Raw genomic sequence first — 24,071 nt, forward strand, 5'->3', positions numbered from 1 at the left:
CCATTGTGACTCAAAACACTAGCTAAATATTGAACCTAACACCGTGTCCTAACTGGATGCGATGCGACAGTCGGACGCTGGCATCCAGTTAGAATGTTATGACACATCTTTGGGTTAAACAACCTAATTCGATACAAGCAGTAAATATAATTATAAGAAACCTATCATGTCGAAAAGCATTACAAAAATCATGCCAAAAACTTCATGGCAACTTCTATATTTTATTTTGCACAAAATCACCTGCATGTTCACATTTTCTTGCATCATAAAACAATGATACCCGTTTTCCACATCAGTTTGCAAGTCCAACTAACACTCAACTTTAAGAGACACTTAATCTGGTCCCCTCCCCCACATTCGAAATCTAGTAGGTTTTATTTTGTTTCTCCTGTTCTTCACTCAAGATATTCCCATTCCTATCCAGTTTATAAACTGTTTCTATTCACAGCAAACCCCGATTTGCTCTCTGCCATGTATAAAATATAATAAAAACAGTCAAAACCTGTTATTGTTTTATTTTCTTCAGAACAGGGGTTTTCTGTAAGTGTAACAAGCCGGATAGTGAGTCACAAAGTTAGTACAGATGAGGAAAAAGCATTCAAAAACATGAAAGCCAACTCTTTTAGTTCAGTCAGTCAGGGGTGCTGAATCGACACCAGAAAACCTATTCACGTAGAAAAAGAAGGGATTGATGGCAAATCTGCAGGTTCAAGCTTTAACTGAAAGAGGAAACCGATTCAAAACAGAAGCCCTTGTCTCAAATCCTCTTTTGGATATCATCTTACACCTTCTGTATTTTACCCGTTGCTTTTGAAATCTTTTTTGATTGTTTTTATTTTTCTTTAAAATTTGATGACAGGTTATTACTGCAAAAGCCGTTTCCATTGGGAGTGGAAAAAGAAAAAATGTTAGATTCAGAAGAGTATTAGCATTACTTTGCTGTATTTACATTTATGTTTTGTGGGTACACAAATGTGTAGGTGGTAAATAGTAACTGTTCTGGTCTGTGTATTTGTGTGTTTGCACCTGGTACAATCATGACAGCCTTTCAATGTTGTACAGCTGTCTGAGATGGTAACTACAATGGCTTAAGGTCCATGGGATGGGAGGGAGAGAGAGTGTGGGGGAGGATCGTCTCCCCCCCACCTCCCTGCCTGCCTGGCAGCAGTAGTGCAGGTCAAAGTTCAAAAGGTCATAAAGTAAAAATGGGCGGTGGGGTTCCCCTCCTGGAACAGGAGGGGCCATCAGGCCGTCGGTCGGGTGTTCAGTGCATTGGTGTGGTGTCCTGGCCTAACTGGGACACTGTGCACTGAGAGGCAGACGGGGATGTCACTGCAGTACCAAGCCAACCTGGAGAACAAAGGAACGGTGAGCACAGTGTTGTATGCTATATCATCCAACTGTAATCTACAGTTGAAGATACCACATCTATAAGTATAAGATCATGACGTATCAATGACAATATGACCTTGTCTGACCCCATGCTGGGACACTTCCAATTGTACAGATAATACTGCAGATTTCCATCTCCGATACCAAACTTAAGCTTTTCCAGGAAAGTCTTATTCTCCATCAGGTCCAGTGCATTGAAGACGTCAAACCCTTTCTGTGTGTTTAGAACATCAAACATAAGAGCGGTGAGAAAAACCATGATATAATGAGAGGAAGAAGAGATGCAATTCGTAAACGTCAAAGGGAAACATAACTGTTCTGACTATACTTGTGGGCAAACTTACCGACTTGGCCAAGATGAGGGCGTCAGACATTAGGTCCAACAGGGGGGTGACGGTGTGCACATTGTAAAAGGAGTAGGCTGCCTTCAGGCTGTGGTGGACTGGATGGTTCATGATGGTGGAGGGAAGTGTGTAGAAGCTCAGGAAATCAGTCACCTTTCCTGCAGAGTTCTATTGAGGGAGAGATGAGGAGGCAAAAAGCACATTCATTTTTTGCTCCTTGTTCATGTAAGTCTCTAACAGTTCTAACAAAGCCATGAGAAGGACTCTGATCCTGTATGACGGGTGGAGATCTCTACCTCCACCAGGTAGGTGTCTATGATGTTCTCCTGGGGCAGCAGCCAGTGCTCCACCTCCCCCGGGCTCATGGTGGGGGCCAGGTGGAACTGGCTCAGGTACCCCAGCAGCAGACGATGCACCGCCGGCACGTCCTTCCTGGTCATTGGTCGCAAGCCCGATGTCTTTGGAGCCTGAAGGGAGTTTATAACAGGATGGGTCAGCTAAACCTTTGTCGAGGAAAGGAGATCGTGTCATCACCTGTTTGGTTTTGATGCTGTGCAAACGGCAGCCCCTAGATGGTTCCCTACCTCAGGAAGACGGTACAGCTTCATGGTACGCTGCATTGTCATGTTCCGGCTCAGGTGAGAAAATTTCACCTCGATCAGCTTGCGAGGGTTCAAGGAACGGTGCCAGTACCTACAGGAGTAATGCAAAGTGTTTTGATACGGTCATCTCTTGAAATTCCTTATGTGATTATGTGTGTGTGTGTATTTGACCCACCTGCAGGTACCCACAGGTTTGGGCAGCACTACTCCAGCAGTGTAGACTGCCTGGAAAATGCCCTCTTGATTGACTCGTCTGGTGATCTCTCTGATCAGAACTGGCGCTACCCGCTTGGCGCGCAGCTTCTTGTGGACACAAAGGAAGTTGATCTCCACCATTTTCTTTTCCCTTAACCACAGATAATAGTTCAGAGTCAATATCATTTCTGCCATGCATTCATGTATGCGTGTATCTGTGTGTACATGAACATGCCTTAACATTGTTAACCATTTTGCATGTACGTTCAGAACGTCCCAAAGGAGTCCCCAACACAAGTTATTCAGTTTGGTTGTAATACAATGTCACCAATTTTCAAGACAAAAAAAAAGAGACAATAAATAAATGTACATACTGTACCAGTGGTGTCATTCGCAATTACATGGAGTCTTATTGTTGTGTCACTGTAGCCTGTCTACTGCTTAGGTTTCTTACATGTCATAAATGCGGATCTTGGCAGGGATGGCACTGATGAATCCCACAAGCTTCTGGTTGGAGTTCACCCTCACCCCACAGTGCCACTGAGGCAGCCAGCCGGGGGGACGCAGAGCCCTAGGAGAGACAGGCATGAGCTACACTTCATCAGAGGGGTAGGGGGGAAAAAAATCTATTCACATTTGAATCGCGATTCAGATCGTTTTTAATCAAATCGTGACCCCAAGAATCGATTTGAATCGAATCGCGAGGCACCAAAAGATTCCCACCCCTACTTAATCACATCTGTTGCTAGTTACTAGGTAAGTGCCCTAATAACGTACAGGCGACAAGTGACTTGTGGTACACTGATGCGTATAACAAAACCCACAATGAGCATTTCTAAAGTAGCCTATACCACAATTACATATATCTTTATGACTCACATCGATTAAAGGATCATGTTGAAGTGGCATGAGCAATAGAGGTTCATTAATTACCAGAGCAGGAACTCGGGAGAGTAGTCAAAGCGGAACATATTGTCATCGTCCTCCACGTAGTTCTCATTCAGAAGGGTGTACAGTTCCTTCAACTGAAATTGGTCAGAAAAAAGTCCATTCATCAGGCATGAAGGTCAGGATTGAATGCGTTGGATGGATGAATTGGCTGAATTGGTTTTATGTTCTAGGTTCAGTAGTCTGTGAGGTGAGGAAATACTGGCTGGTTGAATGTCTTAAAATCTGTGGTGTGTTCTCACCACAGCAGGGTTTCCCAGGTCGAGGGCATCCCAGGTGAAGCCTTGTGGAAGGCTGTAGGGCTCCTCCCGGATGGTGTCTTTGTCAGGCTCGATAGAGCCATGCGATGTCACCATCTCCCCTAGGAGGGAAAAAAAACCCATCATTTGGAGGTGTCCAAAAACCATTCTGCGTCTACATGCCCCTGTATGTCCTATGTTATACCTAGCTTAGGGACCGGCTGTGTGTCCCAGAACTGGTAGCTCCTCCGGGTAGCCTCCTCCATGGTTTTGGCAGGGCCGGGACCCACAGAGAATAGTTCAATGGCCTTCTGGATCTCTTGCAGTTTATCAGCTGGCAGTGAGTTCACCTGTACAGAGACAAAAAGTGAATTTGAAATGTATTGCTAACATACACATAGACACATGCAAAATACACACACACTACATTCAGTATCTCTCTCTACCCGCTCACCTGCCTTTCTATCAGTGTCTGTGTTTTAGCAACTCTGTCAAGGGAAAACGGCATAATCCCACCCCCACCTACCTTGGCTAAGGGATCCTGTGCTGCCTCTTGGACTACAGACTTGTCCTTTTTCTTTCTCTGTCTCTTCTTCTTCTTCTTGGCACCACTGTCATCCCCCAGACCCTTTTCACTGTGACAGAAGAGAAAACATTCGAATCGGACCACTAGACAGGGCCTGGAGAGTGCCACTAAAGTCTCTGTTTGAGCACCTATACAACGAGTAGAGAACACACACAAGTATATTCACCCTTACAATCCAAAGCAGTTCACATTAGTTAAGAAGCAGGCATGAGACAGAAAGAGCAGTGTTTCCCACACATAGACTAATTTGTGGCGGTGCGCCACAGAATCAACACCGGCCGCCACATATTGCGCTTCGTAAAACATTTTTTTTAACGCCATTTAGGTTAAAATGCGCAGCGTATTCGTTCAGCTGCATTTCCTTTTCCCTGCTCTCCCTCCGTCTCTCTGTCACTCATGCGTCTTTCTCACATATGCACACAGTCACAACACGTTAGCAACAATGCATACATACGCCGTTCTAGTAAGACCGACAGCTATATCAGCGAGCTTTCAGCATTAGTGCCGTAGCTAAAAGTCGAGGAAAGTTGAGGCTACTTTTTGCTAGGTACCTCGAAGGTTCCTCTTCGTTCTTTTGGTGAGAAGTCTCAGGAGCTAGCTACTTACCCGGCGTCATGGAGCCGACCAGTTAAATAGCTGTTTAGCACTAGCGTTGCTATACATGCATAATGCAGAAATTATATGTTAGTTGTTGTTAATTTTGTGAAGGTGTGAATCTTTTTGGATTAATATTTAATGTAACAAATTATTAACAAATTAACTGTGTAGCGAATTATTAACGAAGGAATTATTACGACCCCCCCCCCCCCCCCTCCGGTCGGACAACCCTACCCCCCCCCCCCCCCCCCCCCCCCCCCACGCCCGCCACAACTAGATTTCTAATCTGTGGGAAACAATGAAGAGGCGTGGGACATGGAGGGTTTACCACAGACAGAATTCAGACCAGTGTCAAGTATACATAATTGTATAATAACACCGTGTCACTACCACCTTAATTCTCTTCAGCCTTGTCTAAGGCTGGGCACTGAACAGAAGATGAACCCCGCACCCACCCTTGAAGGCTATCTCACTGGGTGAGAGACTACATACTTACAGAGGAACACAGGATAATCCCATTACTGTCCAAGAGGGGAGAGAGGCCAGGCACTGGCTTGTATTTGTAACACCAGGACAGATGGTGAATCACATGACCAAAGTGAAGTGTGTGTGTGCATGTGTGTGTGTGTGAATGTGTGCGTCTATGTTCAGTGATCACCTAGAACAATAGATGACAAAGCCCTCAATGGTTTGTTCACCATGTTTCCATTCTAGCAGCTGGGTCCAACTACCATCTAGAAGCTTTCTGTTTTCCAGGCACCCTACCTGTGTGCGTGCGTGTGTGTGTGTGTGTGCGTGTGTTTGTGTGTATGCATTAAGGTAAACTGTGAGATTTTTTAAATTATCTTACTGTTCTGAATTCTACAGCTCAATAAAATCGATCTAAAATTGATTTCTTATTGATTTCATAATAGCTATTAATGGTTTTCAAATGGACAACTGTATACTCGACATTAAAATTATAACAAATGTATAAAGCATAGCTCCATGTGACCTTGAGACATGACATCAAAACCTCGTTGCAAGCGGTGATGGGTTTGGAGACGCCTTCATGAAGATGCTGCAAGCATACACTGCCCATGACTGAGTCATTATACTGTCTGTGAAATGAGGCCTGCACAATACAATATTAAATAAGCTGGCTTCTTCCTTATATTCGACTCATAGTACCTCAAAGATGCTATAGATTTCCTTTAGTCACTTGTTTGCTCATTTTTGCTTTAATTGTCCCACGACATCGTTAGTGATTAGCAAATTCGCCAGCTAACGACTGTGTCGACACTTCATATTAAATGGCTACAGAAATGACAGCATTAATTGCTACCAGTGCGACACCGTGGCTATATCCTTGTCAGTTATGTTTAAATAACATAATTCCACCCTAACATTTCACTGTAGTACATATATGTTTTGTTTATGCAGTGAATGCATGCTTATTTCGACAATTCTTTCATCTTTTCGTTTCTATCTCCATACCTTACGACGCGTTAGGGTAAAATGAAAGAAAATGAAGACCCGCCCATAACAGGAACAGCTTCGAATTAGGTCCAATCAGAGCAGAATGTCAGTAAACTGTCAACCTTTAGTACCAATGAAGTAAAAGCAAGTGGGTGGGATTATTAGGAGCAATGAGTTTCTCTAGCATGACTGATCTTGGTTGCACTGTTAGCAAGCTGTCAAACGAGCGCATGAACATTGCAAAAATATAACTATTCTTTAAAAATAAGTCTGCGCCCTCACCCGTCATCAAAGTGGTGCTCTTCATTTTCACAATCGCTGCAATGTCCATGGTCTTCTTCTACCTCCTCCTCTTTCTCCGGCTTCGGTGCTGTCTCATTCTCATCCGCCATCTTCATCTAGGAAGTGAGGAACTACCGCGTGCACTCAACGCCTCAAAACACCCCCCGATACTATTGGCCAACTGTCGTGGTGCTCCTTGGGTCCTGTAGTCATCCCAAAAAACTAACGCCTCTGACAAGTCAGTGTCTACGTGCTTGAGTCAAGAAGAATGTGCATTCTACGTTTTGGTAGATCTAGTCTTGTCTGTGTCATAATTTCCTGACCCAATCGTCCATTACTTCTCTTCACAAAATCACAAACCTGATCTACCTATTATTAAACTATGCTACCAATCACTGACCTAAACTACAAAGCCTGAAAATATTGGTTCATGTTTATCTAGGAATAATGAGCACGAGCTCATTCTATACTTTATTTTTAAACTAATAACTAGAGCACGCTATATTTATTGGTAAAAATTCGCTCTTTGATCTGACCAACACACAAATTGTAAAACAATGTATAATAATAACATTAAACAACAGGGTTTAGAACATTCATTTTTATTAAAAACATGAACAAGCTTGCCTCTCATTTTCGTTAACATCTTCTGTCGATACACACCAGTTACACATAAGTCATGGGAAAATAAATACTGTATTGGCACGTTATTGCTATACAACAAAACAGTAAAATACCATCTATTGATGGAGAGGACTTAACTCAGTGGTGTTAGGGCTAAGAAGCGCTTGGTTGGATTTGACATTGACCTAGATTTCCAATGCTTACCGAGCATTCTGTAGGTTCAATACCTACAGAATGTGGGTGAAAGAGGACAAAATGGTCAGCAGGCAATATACACGAGAGTAGCAACAAACAAGCAGCTTTTTCAAGTTAAAATGGTTAGCTTACCTAGATTACAATAAAAAGCAAGGGAAAACAATTTTATAAAAATGACCTTGGGTTAGGGTTCATCATAAAATTAAAAAAATAGAAAAGGATGCTCACACATTGATGATTTAATACACTACCTCTAAGACTTTCCAACTAATGTAACACTTGGTCTAACATGCAAAACTGGACTTCGGCTACATTGCAGTACATTACTACATTATTACATGTATTTATTTAGAAATAGATGAGACCCTATTGAAAGTTTTAAACAAAAATGGTGTTTGTTGTATTCAATACAATGGTAACAGTTTAGTTATAAATCACAAGTTCTATGTCAGTTCAGATTATTATCAACACCAATCTCGCTATCATTACATATCATAAACATAGATTACTCAATCATGACTCTTGACTAAACATGACACTTCTTAACTAGAGAACTGTAAGAGCTTTCAGTAATAATAAATTAAAAGGTACATCAATTATATTAAAAGGTATCAATAGTTGTAAAAAGTCAAATGTCTTCACTTAATAAAAGAAATACTTTAGTCAGTCATATTTAGCAACTGATATAGCACTGACATCAAGCAACAGAATACTCCCACAATGAGACACACATTTCCTAAACATTTCTCGAAGGAGGAGTGGCCATTTTGTGAATCAGGAGTGGCTTGTGATTGAGTGCATTACGTAAGTACTGGGCTACAAGTGGCAGCAGGCCCCTGTCACCTGTGAAGGATTGTCATCTTCTTTAGAACCAGTTGGCTGTGAACCAAAACCCTAATTCAGGTGAAGCACACTCATGCTTTGCCTTTGGCCATAGCCATACGCTCAGACACGCTTTTGATGGGGACTCCTTTGCGGGACACCTTTACGTGTATGAAGAGGGTGGCAGGGGACAGACTGGAGCCATCTGCCTTAAGCAGGTGGACATGGCGATAACCTGGGGAGGAAGAGAGAGCTGAGCAAAAAAAAACATCTAATCGATTGATTTATTGATTTGTCAAATAAAAGGTTCTTAGTCGGTACCTGTGCGGAGACTGGTGAAAGGCAAGGTTAACTGGCCCACAAAGTCGTTTCTGCCTGTATGGTCGTGGTCCTCCACTACGAAGCGTACCAGGGCCAGGTCAGGGACCTGCAGCTGGAAACTCAGAGTGCAGTCCCAGCGAGGGTTGAATCCTGTAGAGGGTGCAAAAGTGCCGTCAGACACAACATCATCTATTCCAGTGGTTCTCAACCCAGGTCCTCAAGTACCCCCTGTCCTGCATGTTTTAAACGTTTCCCCTGCTCCAACACACCTGATTCAAACGAATGGGTCGTTATCCAGTTATGCAGAAGCCTGCTAACGACCATTCATTTGAATCAGGTTTGTTGGAACAGGTAAATATTTTAAACATCCAGGACAGGGGGTACTTAAGGATTAGGTTGGGGAACCACTTATCTATTCAAACAGAGCCGTAGTGGAGGAGCTGTATAGGATTAATTATAATTATCACTGCCCTTGGGCCAGGAAGATGAATATAAATGAAATCCACTTTGCCATGTCTATATTGACCAAGGGTCACGATTCAATAAGAAAGACAAAAGACAATAAACTACTGGTATCCTGGCCTAATTTGAACATGATGTGGTGTGAGAGAGATGGGTGAATGATAGGTGTACCATTGTTGTCAATGCGTTGGGTTTTGTCTCTAGCATTATCAATGGCCACGCCATGAATTTCCACCCACACCTGTGGGTCCACAATAGAGCTGGCTTTGTCGGTGTTGATTTTAGGTAGCTGCTGTGCAGATATAACCTGAGCACAAAGAATCCAAGATAAGACATTTTTGTTTACTCCCGTTGTATAACTAATTATGTGATTCATACGATCGAAATGAGAAAAAGGGACATGACGTGTAACTTCCTGCCGTGTGAGGCAGTCAGAGCTAACAACACCTGATTTCTCACCCGTATGGTCAGCTGGGTAGGGATGTGTCCCGGGCCGCCTCCAGTGATTTCTGGGTTGAAAGTTGTTGTGGGGCTGCACAGGAAGCTGGGTTTGAGGACGTAACCACACCGGCCATTAGGCAGAAAGCGACCCTGGTTTAGGTCCATTTGCTCCCCGGGAGTCTGGAAATTCAGGGCCACTAAACACAGAAGTAGAAATAGAGACACACCGGTGCCCAGAAATGCAAGTCATCATAAAACACATCCCTCACTTTGGTGTTAGTTTGCTGATGAGTGCGAAGGTTAGGAATGTACATTCCAACTAAAGCCCTCAGCAGAGAAATGAATCGTTATTAGTCTCAACTGCTTAATCAAGATTGAAATGCAGTGAGTGGTGTGACCTCCTTCCCAGCCTCCCAACCAGCCTTCAAGACATGTTTACTGACCCAACTGGCAACCACCATTCCACATCTCCTGGGGGTCGTAGTTGGATGATTGGAGGCGCTGGCCAGAGGGGTAGATCCGGCTCAGCTGTCTGGTGTTGTGTCTGACAAACAGTTTTCCTGCATAAATGAAAACACAGACAAGCATCTATATCAAATAAGAGTCAGGTTACAAAATACGTGATTGATGGAGAAAGCATCTGGGTGGCTGAGGGCCATAGTGTGACAACTTCACTTGGATATCCGAAGCCTCTTGCCTGAGTCTTTGATGTATTTCAGAGCCTCACTCTCGGAGAACGAGGACATCTCATTGGGTGATTTCTGGGCTGAGTGATCAAACCCACGGAATGAGACACTCCTGCAGTATACCACCAGGGCAGACAGCTCCGGGCTCATCTTAGAGGACATGGCCTAGAAGTTGAAACACAAATCAAAATTGATTTGTATAGCCTTTTTTTACAAGCAATGTGACAGAGGGCTTCACATGCGCCCATAGAACTACCACTCAACCAACCTAAACCCTCAAGGAAGACAAGGAAAAACTCCCAGAAAAACTGAACGGAGCAAATCAGTGAGAGATCCCCCTCCACCAGAGACGGAGAAGAATCACATTAACGAACCATTTAGCACCATATCCCGTGACTTGAAGTGATCGACATGTGGTTCCTGGCCTTACCTTCGAAGGGTCCTTCTTGTTGCTGCCAGCAGGTTCTTCCTCAGAGCTGGAAGAGAAGCTGGCCGAACTGCTGGTCTTCCCCAGCTGTCCCAAGTGAGGGGTATCTTTCTTCCCTTTGATCAGAATCCGACATTTAAGCTCCTGCGGGAAATTCAACATTCTAAGGATTCTCCAAGTTCTCAATTATTATTATTTTTGCGCGGTCAAAATGACCTCCGACTGGATTGTAACAGGACTGTGGATGAAGGAGCTGTGTTTTGTCCTACCTCAGGAGAGGGCAGGTCCTCCAGGGGCAGGTCACTGAGGGGCTTGGAAAGCAGATGTCTGCCCAAAATGGTGCGCAGGTGTCGAGCCATAACCAACTGCTGCTCCACAGAACAGTGGTTCTCCAGGGAAAGGATGAGAGGATAGGGGGAGGCCTTAAAGGCGTACTGGGCTATAGTCTCTATCACCATCTTAAAAGGCACTTTCGAGGTTAACGTGTGTCCGTGGTAGATAACCGGCTCTCCTTTGTCACCGTCCCAGCAGTCCAGCTCAACACAACGACAGCCTTGATTTAGGGCTCTGTCCCAAACAGAGAACAATGATAACTTAAAGCGGGTATGTAAGTGTGTGTGAGTGCCTGCATGTGTGCATGCCCGTATACTTGTGTTTGCATACGTGTGTGTGTGTGTGTGTGTGTAGAGTTGTAATACCTGATGTATGGCTCTGTGCTGCTGTCACCTGTCACCTGGTCCTTGGTGAGGTATGTGTTGTGAGAGGTGGAGATAAAATAATGTGCCATAGGATGGGTCATATTCTGATAGACTCTGGCATGGTCAGGGTTGAACACATCATTTTCCTTGGACAGCATATACATGGTGAAGCCATTCTGAGTCATCAACTGGTTATTCTGGGCTGTTTGAACGAGCAGGATAAATTCACTATTTATTCACTTTCACTTTATTCACCAAACTTATCTGTAGGTGCAGACGGAAACAATTATCCAGCTATAATTTGTTTTGAAGAAAAAAGACGCAGCAGATAGATTATTGGGCCTACCCCAATCGTTGAGCTCATAGGTCAATATGAGGCTCTTAGCATGGACCAATGAAGCATCCTCTCCTTGGTCTCCCAGAAAATCCCTCAGCTCTGCAGTGGAGAGCATATAGCCGTTCCCTGAGTAGTGTCTGAACACAGAGTCCAGCTCTGGCCGCCGCATCAGCTCCCGGCAGAACTCCTCGATTTCCACGTGGTCGAGACGACCATCGCATGACCGGTCGCACTTCTGAGACACGGAGGAGACCGACAGACAAGAGTATGGGTTTTAATGAGGAAAAACATAATCATCATGATTATGACTTGCGTAATCACAAGGTTCAGATTCAAACTGTATGTTTAAAGCAGAGTAGTCATTTGTTTTGGGTGTGCCTGTGAAACTCTGGCCACCCCCATATAGTTTTTGCTTAACTGACCCAAAGACTTTGAGTGTGTAAGAAACTCCCCTGCTGAGGCAGAGATACAGAATGTGTGTGTGTGTGTGTGTGTCATGTTTGAGAAAGGGGGCCTCCTGGTTGGCTTGCCACAGAGATGGTAATTGAACACAGATTCTATACTCCAGGCAGTCTCTGAAATAGAACCTCTCTTCATAACATGCTAAGTAAACACAGGCTCTTTCACGGGCAACGGTCAAACCTTACTTCACAGCATGACGAACGTCTCTCTTGAAATTCTCTTCCTCCATTTGTTCATCTTAACGTCTGTCTTTCTGTCTCTTTGTTTTTCTCTCTGTCCTACTACCATCTCACGAAAGCATTGTGCGGGTGACCTGACTCACCTTGAATAAGGAGAGGGCATACTGTTCACTCAGGTCTATGTTGATCATCTGGAGCAGTGTTTTGACCTCATCGTAGCTCATCTTTCCATCCTGGTTTTGATCTGCCCGCCTCAGGTACCCACGGATCCAGGTGGAGCAGGTTAAGGATAACAACCGTGGTCAACTTCACCTGTGACCCCCACCGTCATGCACATGGTCCAAAAGGCAGACGAGCACACAACTAAGGTCCATTGACCCAGACGTTCATGCACACAAGTAGATTTGAGGTTTAAACTGTGTTCAGTTAATCCTCACCACTTTCATTACACAGTTTAATGCATTCGTTCCATGCACAGGAATATGACATGGAATTGACGATAAAATGAATGCAGATGGGAGATTGACCTAAATACTGTACATTATTATTAGGTGTACATTCTGCTCAGATGAGCATTCATATTAATCTGTGAATGAATGAAACCTCATATAATCACAATATGGGGCATAACATGGCTGTCGTGGATATTATAAATCACACCTTGTTCCAGTAGGAAACTTGTTGGTTACACTACTGGGACTTAACTGTGCTAAACCACAACCAAACCACATACAGTAGTAATCCATGGTGCTAGCCTGGACATGCACAATTACTCCAGTGCACATGTCTTTATTCAGACCTCACAATGTTTAAACAAAAACTGATTGAAGGAGAGAGAGAAAGAGAAACAGCGAGGCAAGACAAAGAATAAGAAAGACCTTGTTGGAAAAATTGAAGATGTAACACATTTATCCTGTATAAGAATGATTCTGTGTTCAGCATTCCTTGTGTGTAGAGAGAGACCATAAAAGATGTCTGGCCTTATCTGTGTTGGGTGAATCATGTGGTCAAACTTACAGGGGTCAAAAGGCACACACACGCACACACTCAAATGCGCACGCACACACGCGCACCAGGTCTACGCAAGGAGCCAATGAAGAAGAGCCATGGAACATTTGCATGCCTTTGTCTTAACCAATGACTGTAAAGAGTGGGGCTGCTTAAATAGCTAGCTAGACAACATACTAGCACAATGGCGTGTAATGTTTTTGTCTCCTTGTGGGCCGGCCGCAAGCAATAAACTTTCTTAAACTTGTTCACCGACTGACTGTGCCATGCTTGATAGATTAATATTTCTGACAGACCTGCTTAGTTAGTGTTTCCATCTTGAATTCCCATACCCCCAGATCCCCCACAACCTGGGGGCTATGTGAGGGTTTATAATTGACAGGATATCTATTCTATATTTAGACAGCACTTTTTGCTGGTCATTGCTCAACATCTTAGCTATGCTCTGGATGTGAGATGGTGCATGTGACAGTGTTATGTTCAGAGCCAGAGCCAGTCACCATAGAGATCTTATTTCAGCAGCACTATATTTACTCTGCATCAAGGCTGACATCGAGAGTGTAAGGATATTGGTCCAGTTTCTCCTTCTGTGTCATGTTGGACACCCGCTCCTTCAAGGTGCGGATCCCCCGGACCCAGCGACGGGCCTCCTCCTCACAGAGACACCGCAGGTCCAGACTCTTCCTGGCTCCTTTGAAGATCAAGGTGAAGCACTGGCTCTCTGGCACCGAACCAGACAGCCTCCGCAAAGCCTCAGACTGACAGCCCTCACGCACACATTCCACCTTCCGTCACCGAGACTGAGGGAGGGGTGTAGATGATTGGTTGGGAAGGACAGAGAGAGAGAGACAGAGAGACAGGAGAGAGAGAGAGAGAGAGAGAGAGAGAGAGAGAGAGAAGAGAGAGAGAGAGAGAGAGAGAGAGAGAGGAGAGAGAGAGAGAGAGAGAGAGAGAGAGAGAGAGAGAGAGAAAGAGAGAGACAGACACAGAGAGAAAGAGAGAGAGACAGGACACAGAGAGAAAGAGAGAGAGACAGACAGAACAGAGAGACAGAGAGACAGAGACAGATAGAGAGACAGAGACAGAGACAGAGACAGAGACAGAGACAGAGACAGAGAGAGAGACAGAGACAGAGACAGAGAGAGAGATGCAGGATCAGTATGAAAAAGGGTTTAACAGAACACAAACTGGGTACCACAGTAGCACAAAAAACACATGGTACTCAAAGTGACGAAAGGTCAAGGGTCAGTGTGTGTTGTAACATCTTTCTGGAGGAGTAACGGTGCTAGCGAAACCATTTAGCACATAAAATATGACCTGCATGAGCTTAGTGGCTAAATATGTTCCCAATGTACATTCAGGCTCCAAATTTAACCTGCCACTCTGAGACCCAGTTTCCCAGACAAGGAATAGGTGTAGTCCTAGACTTGAAAAATAGAATGAAAGACATGTTTACAATAGTTTTCCTAGTATTAATAACACTGTGTACAATTTATGACAGGGGTAACTGGGTCATACATAATACCCAAATGTCTGCCCAGCAACATAACACCAGCCTGCCACTCTACTGCAGACACAAACTCCCAAACACAGAATGGGAGCCGAAAAGGGCGTAAAACCATCAGCTGAATTACTCATGTTTCAACCTCCTCTGCTCCTTTTCCTTACATGACAGTAAACAATTTTGCACTATATTGTAAAGCCTATCCCTAGCCCTCTAGACCACCAATGAATGAAGAACCGTGTGTGTTCCTGCTCTGCTATCAGATTTCTAATAACAGAGACACAAAATAGAGCACAGTCCACACTTGGCTTTGGGCATTAGCGGTGAAAAACAGTTAATCCAGTTTGTTGTGACAATGGTACTCTTTCTCCAACTGATGGTAATTAAAGCCTCCAGACAACTGTACCCACCTCCTCAAAACTGCTGATACATTCCTCCTTTTGTCTCCACAAAGAGGGTGACATTTAAAACCTGATAAATGTTGGGTGAAGTGTCTCTGTGTGTATCTGCATAAACACGCCAAGAGTGAGTGGAGATATACTGAATGACACACACTGGCACAGCTAAAGTGTTAAGTGGTGCATTCTCTCTAAAGCCCTTCTGAACAAAGGGCACCATGCTGAACTGTAGGTGCAAAGCTCCAAATAACCACCAGGACCCTGGGAGCAAGAAAAGGAGGCTAGACTCTAGGCATTCACATGCATGTGAGTGTGCACATCTTTTGTGTGACATTATAATTTTACTGGTTTACAGCATTGGTTGCCATTTGTTGTTTTTGGACGTGTTGTATAAGTAAACCCGATTGATCGACTGATCTGTCTGTCTAAGGTCTGAAACTATAAAGTGACCAGTGTGACTGTCTGCTGAAGAGATCTCATGATCTGGGTCTGATCACTGTGCAGTGCTACTCGTAGGGTTTGATAGTCACTATGACACTTACCACATTGAGTCTTATTTGGTCTTATCTTTATACAGACTTGCAACACAGCTGCACCCTGCCACAACCTACTGACCCAGACAAACCAGTTACCCCCGTCATACCATAACAGAGTCATATCTATTAAGTAGTTACAGCTGCATACTGGGGTGGGGTTAGAGGTGCTTTGGAGGGAAGGATACATAAGAGATGTACAATAAGAGAGGAAGAAGAAGAAGAAGGAGAGAGAGAGAGAGAGAGAGAGAGAGAGAGAGAGAGAGAGAGAGAGAGAGAGAGAGAGAGAGAGAGAGAGAGAGAGAGAGAGAGAGAGAGAGAGAGAGAGAGAGAGAGAGAGAGAGAGAGGAGAGAGACAGAGAGACAGAGAGACAGAGAGACAGAGAGAGAGAAAGAGAAAGCCCTCAATCAAAAAGGTACCATTATTGTATACACATAACCAGTAAGTGCAGCTCCCTTTGTACTATCCTGAAGCTTCACAGCAACAGTCTACAGTCCATCTCTAAAACGGAAAAAAATGAACCTCTCTTGATTGCCACAGTGTTTGGACATACTTGGAAAATCACTCAATTGTTAAAATAATCAATTGAGCCAAAGGACTGACAGCTCAAGTTTATGGTCAACTCTATAATACATTATTTTATATATAAGAACATTTGTTTAAAGATACGCTGTGAAAAGAGCATTGGTCTTGTGTGGACATTTAACTCATTTGTCTTGTAATTTAACTATGAGCACCAACTCATGAAATTATAGGCATCAGAAACACATTTAGATCAAACTAAACTAACTTCAAATGACAGACCCAAGATGGTTGTGGGGGGGTCATGCACAGAAACACACCCAGCAATTAGAGGTTGGGCAGAGGTATGCTTATGTGGATGAGTTATAATCTTACTACAACAGGCACACGGACAGAAAAACCCATATACACCTTTTGAGGCATTATGGTTAGTGTGTGAATGGGTATGCCTGCATGCTGACCTATATGAGGATTTATGCATTTAGTGGACGCTTTTATCCAAAGCGACTTCCAAGAAAGAGCTTTACAAAAGAGCATAGGTCACTGATCATAACAACGAGGTAGTCCCCAACATTGCAAGCAGCCAAAACATGAAGCATGAAGCATACATTGCGTATACATGAGCAATATATGGGGTCATTCAATTCTCATTCGGTCTTTGACATTTGAAGTCCCACGCTTTAATGAGCCAAATAATCTAGGATTAAAGACAAAATTATTTCCCTTTAAGAGGATTTCAATCATTATAGATTGAAGCGACAGTCTTCCTCAGTATTGGATGTGAAGGCTTTTAGTGAAGCAAAAAAATAAAACCAAGGCAGATACCTCGCTTTACTGGTTAGCACAACCACTTTCAACCATCAGCTTCCAAACCTTTTTCCTAGAAAGTTGTTATTGGGCTGTGGCTCCTTTCATGGACATGAAATACCAGTAGCTTCAGTACCTAGAACTAGACCTCACCTTTTCAGAAAGCATGGACCTATTGTATTCAAGTAGGGAGTGCTTTGTAGGGAGACATGGTATAAAAAGAAAATAACGACAATGAGTGTACTGAATGAGTGCATTGGATCCTAACCAAGAGTTGAATAGGCTAGAGTAGGCTAGTGGAAATCAAGTTTCTTTGTTTTTGTTTGTGACTCCTGTAAGATAGCATCGAGGCCTTGATCTGATAATGGTTTTAGTTTACTTTTCCAGCAACTAAACCTCCTATAAAAAAACATCTTAGATCTTGCAACTTAGAAACTCGGATCAAGCTGCATCGTGTGATTAGTATTCCTTCCTACTCATTACTCCTTATCCTTTCCCTACCTCGCCCTTCAGCCTTTCCACACCCTCTTTTTCCCCATTCCTTTAATCCCCCACTTGGGCTCCAATTTATCTTTCCTCCCTCTGCCTCACCCTTTAACCACCCCATTCTCTCCTTTATCCTTCCCCCACACCCCCTCTCCGATCCTGGGTTACTTACACGTCTGCTGGGCCTTGGCCTTCCTGGAGCTCTTGGTGGACTCGACAAACACCGTGACCCCGTCCTCCAGCAGCCTCAGGCTACGGCTCTTCTGCCACCTCTGGGAGCGCACCTTCGTCATGTTGGAGCCTTGCATCATCGTGAGAACGTCCTCGTCATCCAGTACCCCTGCAACCCACACACACAGGGGGACGATGATGTGAGGCTTATGATGTTGTGATTCATGACCACTAAATGTAACTCTGTCACGTGTCACTGCTGTCATGTGATGTGTCAGTCTCGCATTGTTTCCTCTTCTTAGTGCTCATACAGATCCATTGGGCTCCATTGGCAGGTCATTGAGAGGGCAGTTCTGCTTTCATTAAAATCAGTCAACTCTGAGCCCTCCGGTCTGTGCCGAAAACTTCAAAAGACTGTCAAAGGTTAATGAATGGATGTGGATTTTTCTGTTGAGTTCTTATGTTTGCAAAAGCTGTTGTTCCAGTGAGGAAAACATTGTTTTGTTTGTGTGTTATGTGCTAGGCAAATAGTGGGGGTGGCAGAATGACTTGCTTTTATATGAGAAAATGTTCCTCTGGCAGGCCAGTCATATCCTCAAACAAACGTTGTCAAGGGTTATGTTTATGTCCTAAACACACACTATTTTGATGGAAATACAAAGGATAGCTTCAGTAATACTACATTAAAGTAATTGCCGAAACATTTATTAGGGCCTTTTAACTTAATATGGGGGGTCAGATGGCTGAGCAGTTAAGGAGTCGGGCTATTAATCGGAAGGTTGTTGGTTCGATTCCTGGCTGTGCCAAATGACGTTGTGTCGTTGGGCAAGGCACTTCTCCCTACTTGCCTTGGGGGAATGTCCCTGTACTTACTGTAAGTCGCTCTGGATAAGAGAGTCTGCTAAATGACTAAATGTAAATGTAAATAATAACCCATCCAAGTTACCATGAAGTGTCATTTTGTTATTGTTCGTTTTCCATGTGCCTGGCTTACAACGGTTTTCAAGCAGAGCCAGATTTGAAACGCTCAACAACAAAACAGAGTCAGAATGCAGGGTTTGGAACAAATGCCAACAATTATATGATTAATATACTTCCACAGCCAGGGAAAAACCAGCAAAGGAAAATTCTGGAATATGTGGATGCAGTACATACACAGAAGAGACTCCCAATACATCTGGTTTGTAAAATATCAGCTTTAAACCGTATCTGGGTTTTTTTCTCAAGGGAACTTGAGAATATGTGCCACTTTAAGTGCCGCTCCATCAGTCGGTTCAACATATGTAGAACACAAAGAACCATGAGGCGGATGAGGACACACATTATCAGGGGACTATTGATTCACACAAATATCTGTCTAAATGACTCTTCTTTAGGGCTCCATCACTTCTCTGAATGGTCCTCTGCAATGGATCAATATAGGCCTCCACGGTTGTTCTAAACCCCAGTTTGCGGTAATGAACACACTTCTCCCTTGTCACAAACATAACTCTATTCATCCCTTTTTTTTCCCTTATACAACCTGTCCGAGGACAGAATCTTAAGTGCAGAAGTGTCAAACTCCCTACTCAGAGGGACACTCTTAAATGAGTCAAAGCGTCTTTCAGACAAGCTTGGATTCCTCGTGCTCGTTCCCCTGCCAGGCTGTGTCTTAGCAGCTCAGGGACCTCCGCAGCTTATTGGAGCAGAAGAAAAGCTGCTTTCAGCCCCGCCCCCACCCCCTCTTTACATCTGAGGGGTCAAACACAAAGAGGAGCCCCTCCACGACCACCACATTCTATCATCCATAACAACTCTGTTTATTGACAGTGTCTTCCATGCAGAGTACATTCCATGCAGAGCACGAGGCACCTGTAACAGCAGATCAGTAACTATGCTAAGCTGTTCAAACTGATACTGCAGTTTCTCAATCTTTCTCTCTTGACTTTAATTTCCTGTTGTTCCTAACGTCCACTTCCTAACCTCAACTATGATGTTGTGTGTGTGTACGTGCATGTGGACATGTATGTGAAATCAAATTAAACGTTATCTACACAGCCCTTTTACAAGCAATGTCACAGAGGGCTTCACAGATGCCCATAGAACTTGGCCAAAACCAAAACCATAAAAGAAGTCAAGGAAAAACTCCAAGAAAACTTTGAGAGAAAAATGGAAGAAACTTGGGAGGAGCAATTCAGTGAGGGATCCCCGCATCCAGAATAAAGGCGCTCTTTAATAATACCATCACTGCCCATGGAATGCGAGAAGTTCCAATGAAAGGCTCACCTCACCTTGGCAACTGCACAAAACCCCCTCAGCCATGGGAAGTACTTCGTAGGAATCGTCCATAAGTTATAACGCTGTAAGTAGGAATGGAAGGAGTACGCTGGAAAGTAGATGGTATTCAGAGGCAGCATATCTCGTGGATCACATGTCCTGCAGCCGGCGGGGGGCCATCGTGTTAACACACACTTGATCAGTTGGCTGAACATAACAAGCTGCCTAGCTAGCAACCATATAATGGTCTGAAAAAGCAAATAGTTAGAAGCTGTAGAGATTGAGGGAGAAAATAGAGGCCGCATTTACAGAGAAAACTCATTAAACAAAGATGAATAGAATAAATTAAAGCAAACAAAAAGACAGATATGTGCAATAGAGATAACGCCCATGTCTTCTGGGACCCAGAGAGAGAACTATTCTGTAAACAACCACATGATTCCAACAGGCTCGTTCCCCACAGGGTGAACGAACTCTGGGACCAGCGGGGGAGCCTCGTCGTAGAGGAGAAGCAAAGTCACTCCGGTCCCCCAAACAGTTCCATAAGACTATTAAAATCTGTGAAGAAATGTGTCAAGACTAAATGTGAACTCCCTTCCTTCCTTGCATGGAATTGTTTGTTTGGCTATGGCCCTTCCCTCATCTCTGATGCAAAAAAAACCTGCACTCAACCTTAGGATCGCCACATAGGTCACTGCTCAACTATATATCCTATACTCACAAACTCAACCACATTTGTTTGTTGTTTGTTTGTTAAGCCCCTACACCAGATTCCTTACGTTCTGTACTCTAACATGCCATATAACATGTAATACCACTCATGACTAGGAACAACTTTCACAGTCTTTAAGAACAAGTTCAAGTCTTTTATTTGTCAGGTGCACAGAGCAACACAAGGTTAGACTGGGCACTGAAATTCTTAAGACAAGACAACGCAAGCACTTGGCATAACATAACATATAAGTACACAGAACAAATTTACATCTATGCTGAGCTTAGATAAGTGAACTTCCTAAATATACAGATAGCAATAAATAAACGACTATACTAACCCTAACACCTTTTGAAAGAGCTGAGAGTGTGTATAGCTCTCCTATGGTGTATGTCCTAAGAAAGCCTTCTACTATTTGATTCAGGTGAGTTAACATTCTCCTTCGCCCCCACCTTGGTTCTTTGCATAGACAGGATTTACTGATGTCTGCCAAGAATGGCTGCTTCCAATGTCACAGGTAAACAACCCAACTAAAGTCCAAACAACATGAATTGCACTCATTCAAAAATCCAAAGCGCATTGACTAAGAGCCACAGAAAACTTTGCACTCCGATAAGACAGTATGTAAGGGCATGTCATAGACCTTCTGCCTAACAACTGATAAAGAACTTTACTAACTGGACACTTTACTGTTCTATTTTTGAATGACTTGTGCAACTACAGGGTTCAGTGGCTCCAATGCAAGATTCTATATGGAATAGACAGATATACCCATTCATGTATGTATGTAACAATAACATAAGGACTAGAAGGTTTCAATTTACACACGCTCATCTTGGTACCATCATTCTGAGGTCTAGACTGACCTGATACATTCAAAGGGCTTTCTGGGGCTCTGACAGGTGCTCTACCCTTCCTCAGCAGTTCTCTATTTTAGGCCATTTGTGACCATGAGCTGAGTGTGTATGATTAACAGGGAGTGGGAGTTCTAGTGAGAAGGGGTGTCAGAAGAACCACAGTAGGGTGACCACGGAGTGGAGGCTTGTGAGAGAAGATTTGAAGAGCTTGAATCACACAAGTGGGTCAGTGAGCTGTTGTGAACTGTTGGACAATCACAAACACATGACCACTTGTTAGCGCCCCCACAGAGTTGATTAAGCTCTATGTTTTTCCTGGAAAAGTTTCGTCCACACCACTTCAAATCAGAAGATGTTTGTTTTCATTTGGATTTTAGTCATTGTCTTTGACAATTAGTTAAACTTCTCAAGCACAACCAAAACCGTTGACAACAACGTCAACACTATAGGCAACAATGTAGGTTATTTATTATCATTAATATGTATTTGTTTTTAAAGGCACATATATCGATGCATTGGCAACAGATAAGAAAGTCAGCGATCACAAAAATACGTGATTACCTTTCTAAAACTGTGTCAACATTTTGAAGGTTTACTAGTCTTCTTTAGATGACACCTGTCCAGTTGATTGATCGAGGAATTATCTTGTAAGTAAAACATTTTAATTGTACCAGTAATCGCTTCTTACCCAAATTCCTCAGAGGATCTTGCGTCTTGGATTCTATCGGTCGCTGTTCATTGTGCACGGGGGTGGGTTTCTTGCTCCGGACCAACATGACGCCACTGCGAGATGTCCAGTACAGATCCCTGAGGTCTTGGTTGATTTGAGGCTGTCAGGTTCTACTCGGTGAAAAGCAAGTGTGGGTTGAAAAGCGTGCTTGAAAAGTGTGCTTTTCAATTCGTAACAACTCTTCAGGAGCTCTGGGGCGCCTCCCAAGAGAGAGCGAGGGAATGGATGAGAGAGAGACAGAGAGAGAGAGACATAGAGAGAGAGAGAGAGAGAGAGAGAGAGAGAGAGAGAGAGAGAGAGAGAGAGAGAGAGAGAGAGAGAGGGAGGGAGAGAGAGAGAAAGAGAGAGGGAGGGAGGGAGAAAGAGAGAGGCAGAGAGATGTGCCATTGACTATTTCTCTATAAAATGTGTCTCGCAACAGTGTCGCCGCATTAGCAGATGCATGTCTTGCAGGATTTTCGTGAAACAGCCCCGTGGTAGTTTTAGAATCAGAACAGGCTAAAAACGTTTCTTTTCGAAAAAGAAGTTAACCTGTTTGTGCTAACAGACTGCAAACCATAGGCTACTTTTAACCACTACCAGCGACCATATGTAGGCAAAACAAACAGTCCTTGACACAAAAGTGAACTAAAGGTATCTAGCCCACTCTTATCACATAGCGCCCCCTTTTGGCTTCTCGCTGACACTTTCACTGACACACGTATCCAATCCTGTGTGGCGTGTGGAAGTGGTGTCATGGAAACCCTTTCATTTAACGTTAGATTCATTGTCAATCTGGTGCACACCGTATTTTCACAAACTTTTTAACTATAGCCTAATCAAAAATAAAACTGTTTTAAGATCGCCTGAGGATCAATCTTTCAGTATGCATATACAAATGATACTATCCTTCATGTATGTGTAGCAAAGAAAATTAATAAATCAATTGATTCGTAAGGATGTTTTAGGCCACAGTTTTAAATGGTAGATCAAGCTATATCAATATGAGGGCACACTGGGTCCACTAGAATACCGCAGTAGATTAAATGAATGTGTCTTGGTCTAAGATTCTATGGCAAACCCAGGAGGCAGCGACTTAATTAGGTTTTGATAATGGTATAAAGAGGATGATTAGCAGAGATATAAGGGGGAGGGGTGGTCTGCTGGAGGTACTGTGTATATGAGACATCTTGTTTCCTGGGCTGTCTGAAGAACTGTGGAAGAAAATGTCACTGTTTGCACAATGTAAGAACTGTTTCTATTTTATAACGCGTGCCAATGGGACTAACCTGGTGGGTCTAGGCCAAAATCCAGGTGCATGATGGGAATGGAATCACTTTACAATGTCATGGTGGTTTAACATTATTGATGTGCTAAGAAAGCAGTGTCATAAATATGGATTTAGGCCTTTCACAAGGAAATATGTGAAATATGTGAAATAAACAAAAACAAAAGTGGTTTTGCAACCATGTCAATGTTTGAGTTTGTAGAATATGTTGCTTTGGTTTAAAGCATCTGCTAGATTAATAAAATAAATGTGTAGGTATTCCAGTACACTGTTTAGGCTACAATAGGCTAAATCCGTATACAACTCCCTAAGCATCAAAAATAATCATTTTGCACTGTGCATTTTCATAAGTAACTAAAACTTGTATCAAATTAAGACAAAGTTATAGCTATATGGGCCTATACATGTTTTAATGATTACCACCTTAGTCTATCCTTAGTGGCAGTTCAACTTGTCTATCATGATGCATCTGCATGGTGTACCCTAACATGTGTGGGTTATTAGTCAAGTTCTATTGTATAA

At 43.3% G+C, this 24,071-nt stretch overlaps 2 protein-coding genes across 2 annotated transcripts; both read right to left on the reverse strand.

Moving 5' to 3' along the window:
• Positions 1 to 201: 201 nt before the first annotated feature.
• On the reverse strand, positions 202 to 6,786 carry nmt1a (N-myristoyltransferase 1a). The gene is made up of 12 exons (XM_047039083.1): positions 6,644 to 6,786; positions 4,247 to 4,355; positions 3,926 to 4,070; positions 3,724 to 3,842; positions 3,467 to 3,558; positions 2,988 to 3,104; positions 2,514 to 2,684; positions 2,321 to 2,429; positions 2,033 to 2,203; positions 1,737 to 1,904; positions 1,469 to 1,606; positions 202 to 1,350 (listed from the first exon to the last, which is right to left on the reverse strand). The coding sequence occupies exons 1-12, from the start codon at positions 6,757 to 6,759 to the stop codon at positions 1,330 to 1,332; spliced, it is 1,476 nt and encodes a 491-aa protein (XP_046895039.1). The 5' UTR covers positions 6,760 to 6,786; the 3' UTR covers positions 202 to 1,329.
• A 443-nt stretch (positions 6,787 to 7,229) lies between these two features.
• On the reverse strand, positions 7,230 to 22,526 carry plcd3a (phospholipase C, delta 3a). The gene is given in 15 exon segments (XM_047039072.1): positions 7,230 to 8,519; positions 8,606 to 8,755; positions 9,239 to 9,374; positions 9,527 to 9,705; positions 9,952 to 10,068; positions 10,206 to 10,359; positions 10,625 to 10,765; positions 10,891 to 11,188; positions 11,320 to 11,521; positions 11,666 to 11,891; positions 12,441 to 12,570; positions 13,876 to 14,090; positions 14,092 to 14,105; positions 17,729 to 17,896; positions 22,241 to 22,526. Coding segments are annotated over 15 exon segments (2,361 nt in total). The 5' UTR covers positions 22,329 to 22,526; the 3' UTR covers positions 7,230 to 8,376.
• Between the last annotated feature and the right edge of the window lie 1,545 nt (positions 22,527 to 24,071).

Source organism: Hypomesus transpacificus, chromosome 17 (assembly GCF_021917145.1).
Source record: "Hypomesus transpacificus isolate Combined female chromosome 17, fHypTra1, whole genome shotgun sequence".
Taxonomy (NCBI): domain Eukaryota; kingdom Metazoa; phylum Chordata; class Actinopteri; order Osmeriformes; family Osmeridae; genus Hypomesus; species Hypomesus transpacificus.

Excerpts from the sequence above, each read along its gene's own strand:
- nmt1a (XM_047039083.1), bottom strand. The coding sequence starts at position 6,759 with ATGAAGATGGCGGATGAGAATGAGACAGCACCGAAGCCGGAGAAAGAG. Across the intron at positions 2,430-2,513 it reads AAACCTGTGGGTACCTGCAG|GTACTGGCACCGTTCCTTGA; the intron begins GTGGGTCAAATA and ends TTACTCCTGTAG. Across the intron at positions 1,607-1,736 it reads CCCTCATCTTGGCCAAGTCG|AAAGGGTTTGACGTCTTCAA; the intron begins GTAAGTTTGCCC and ends CTAAACACACAG.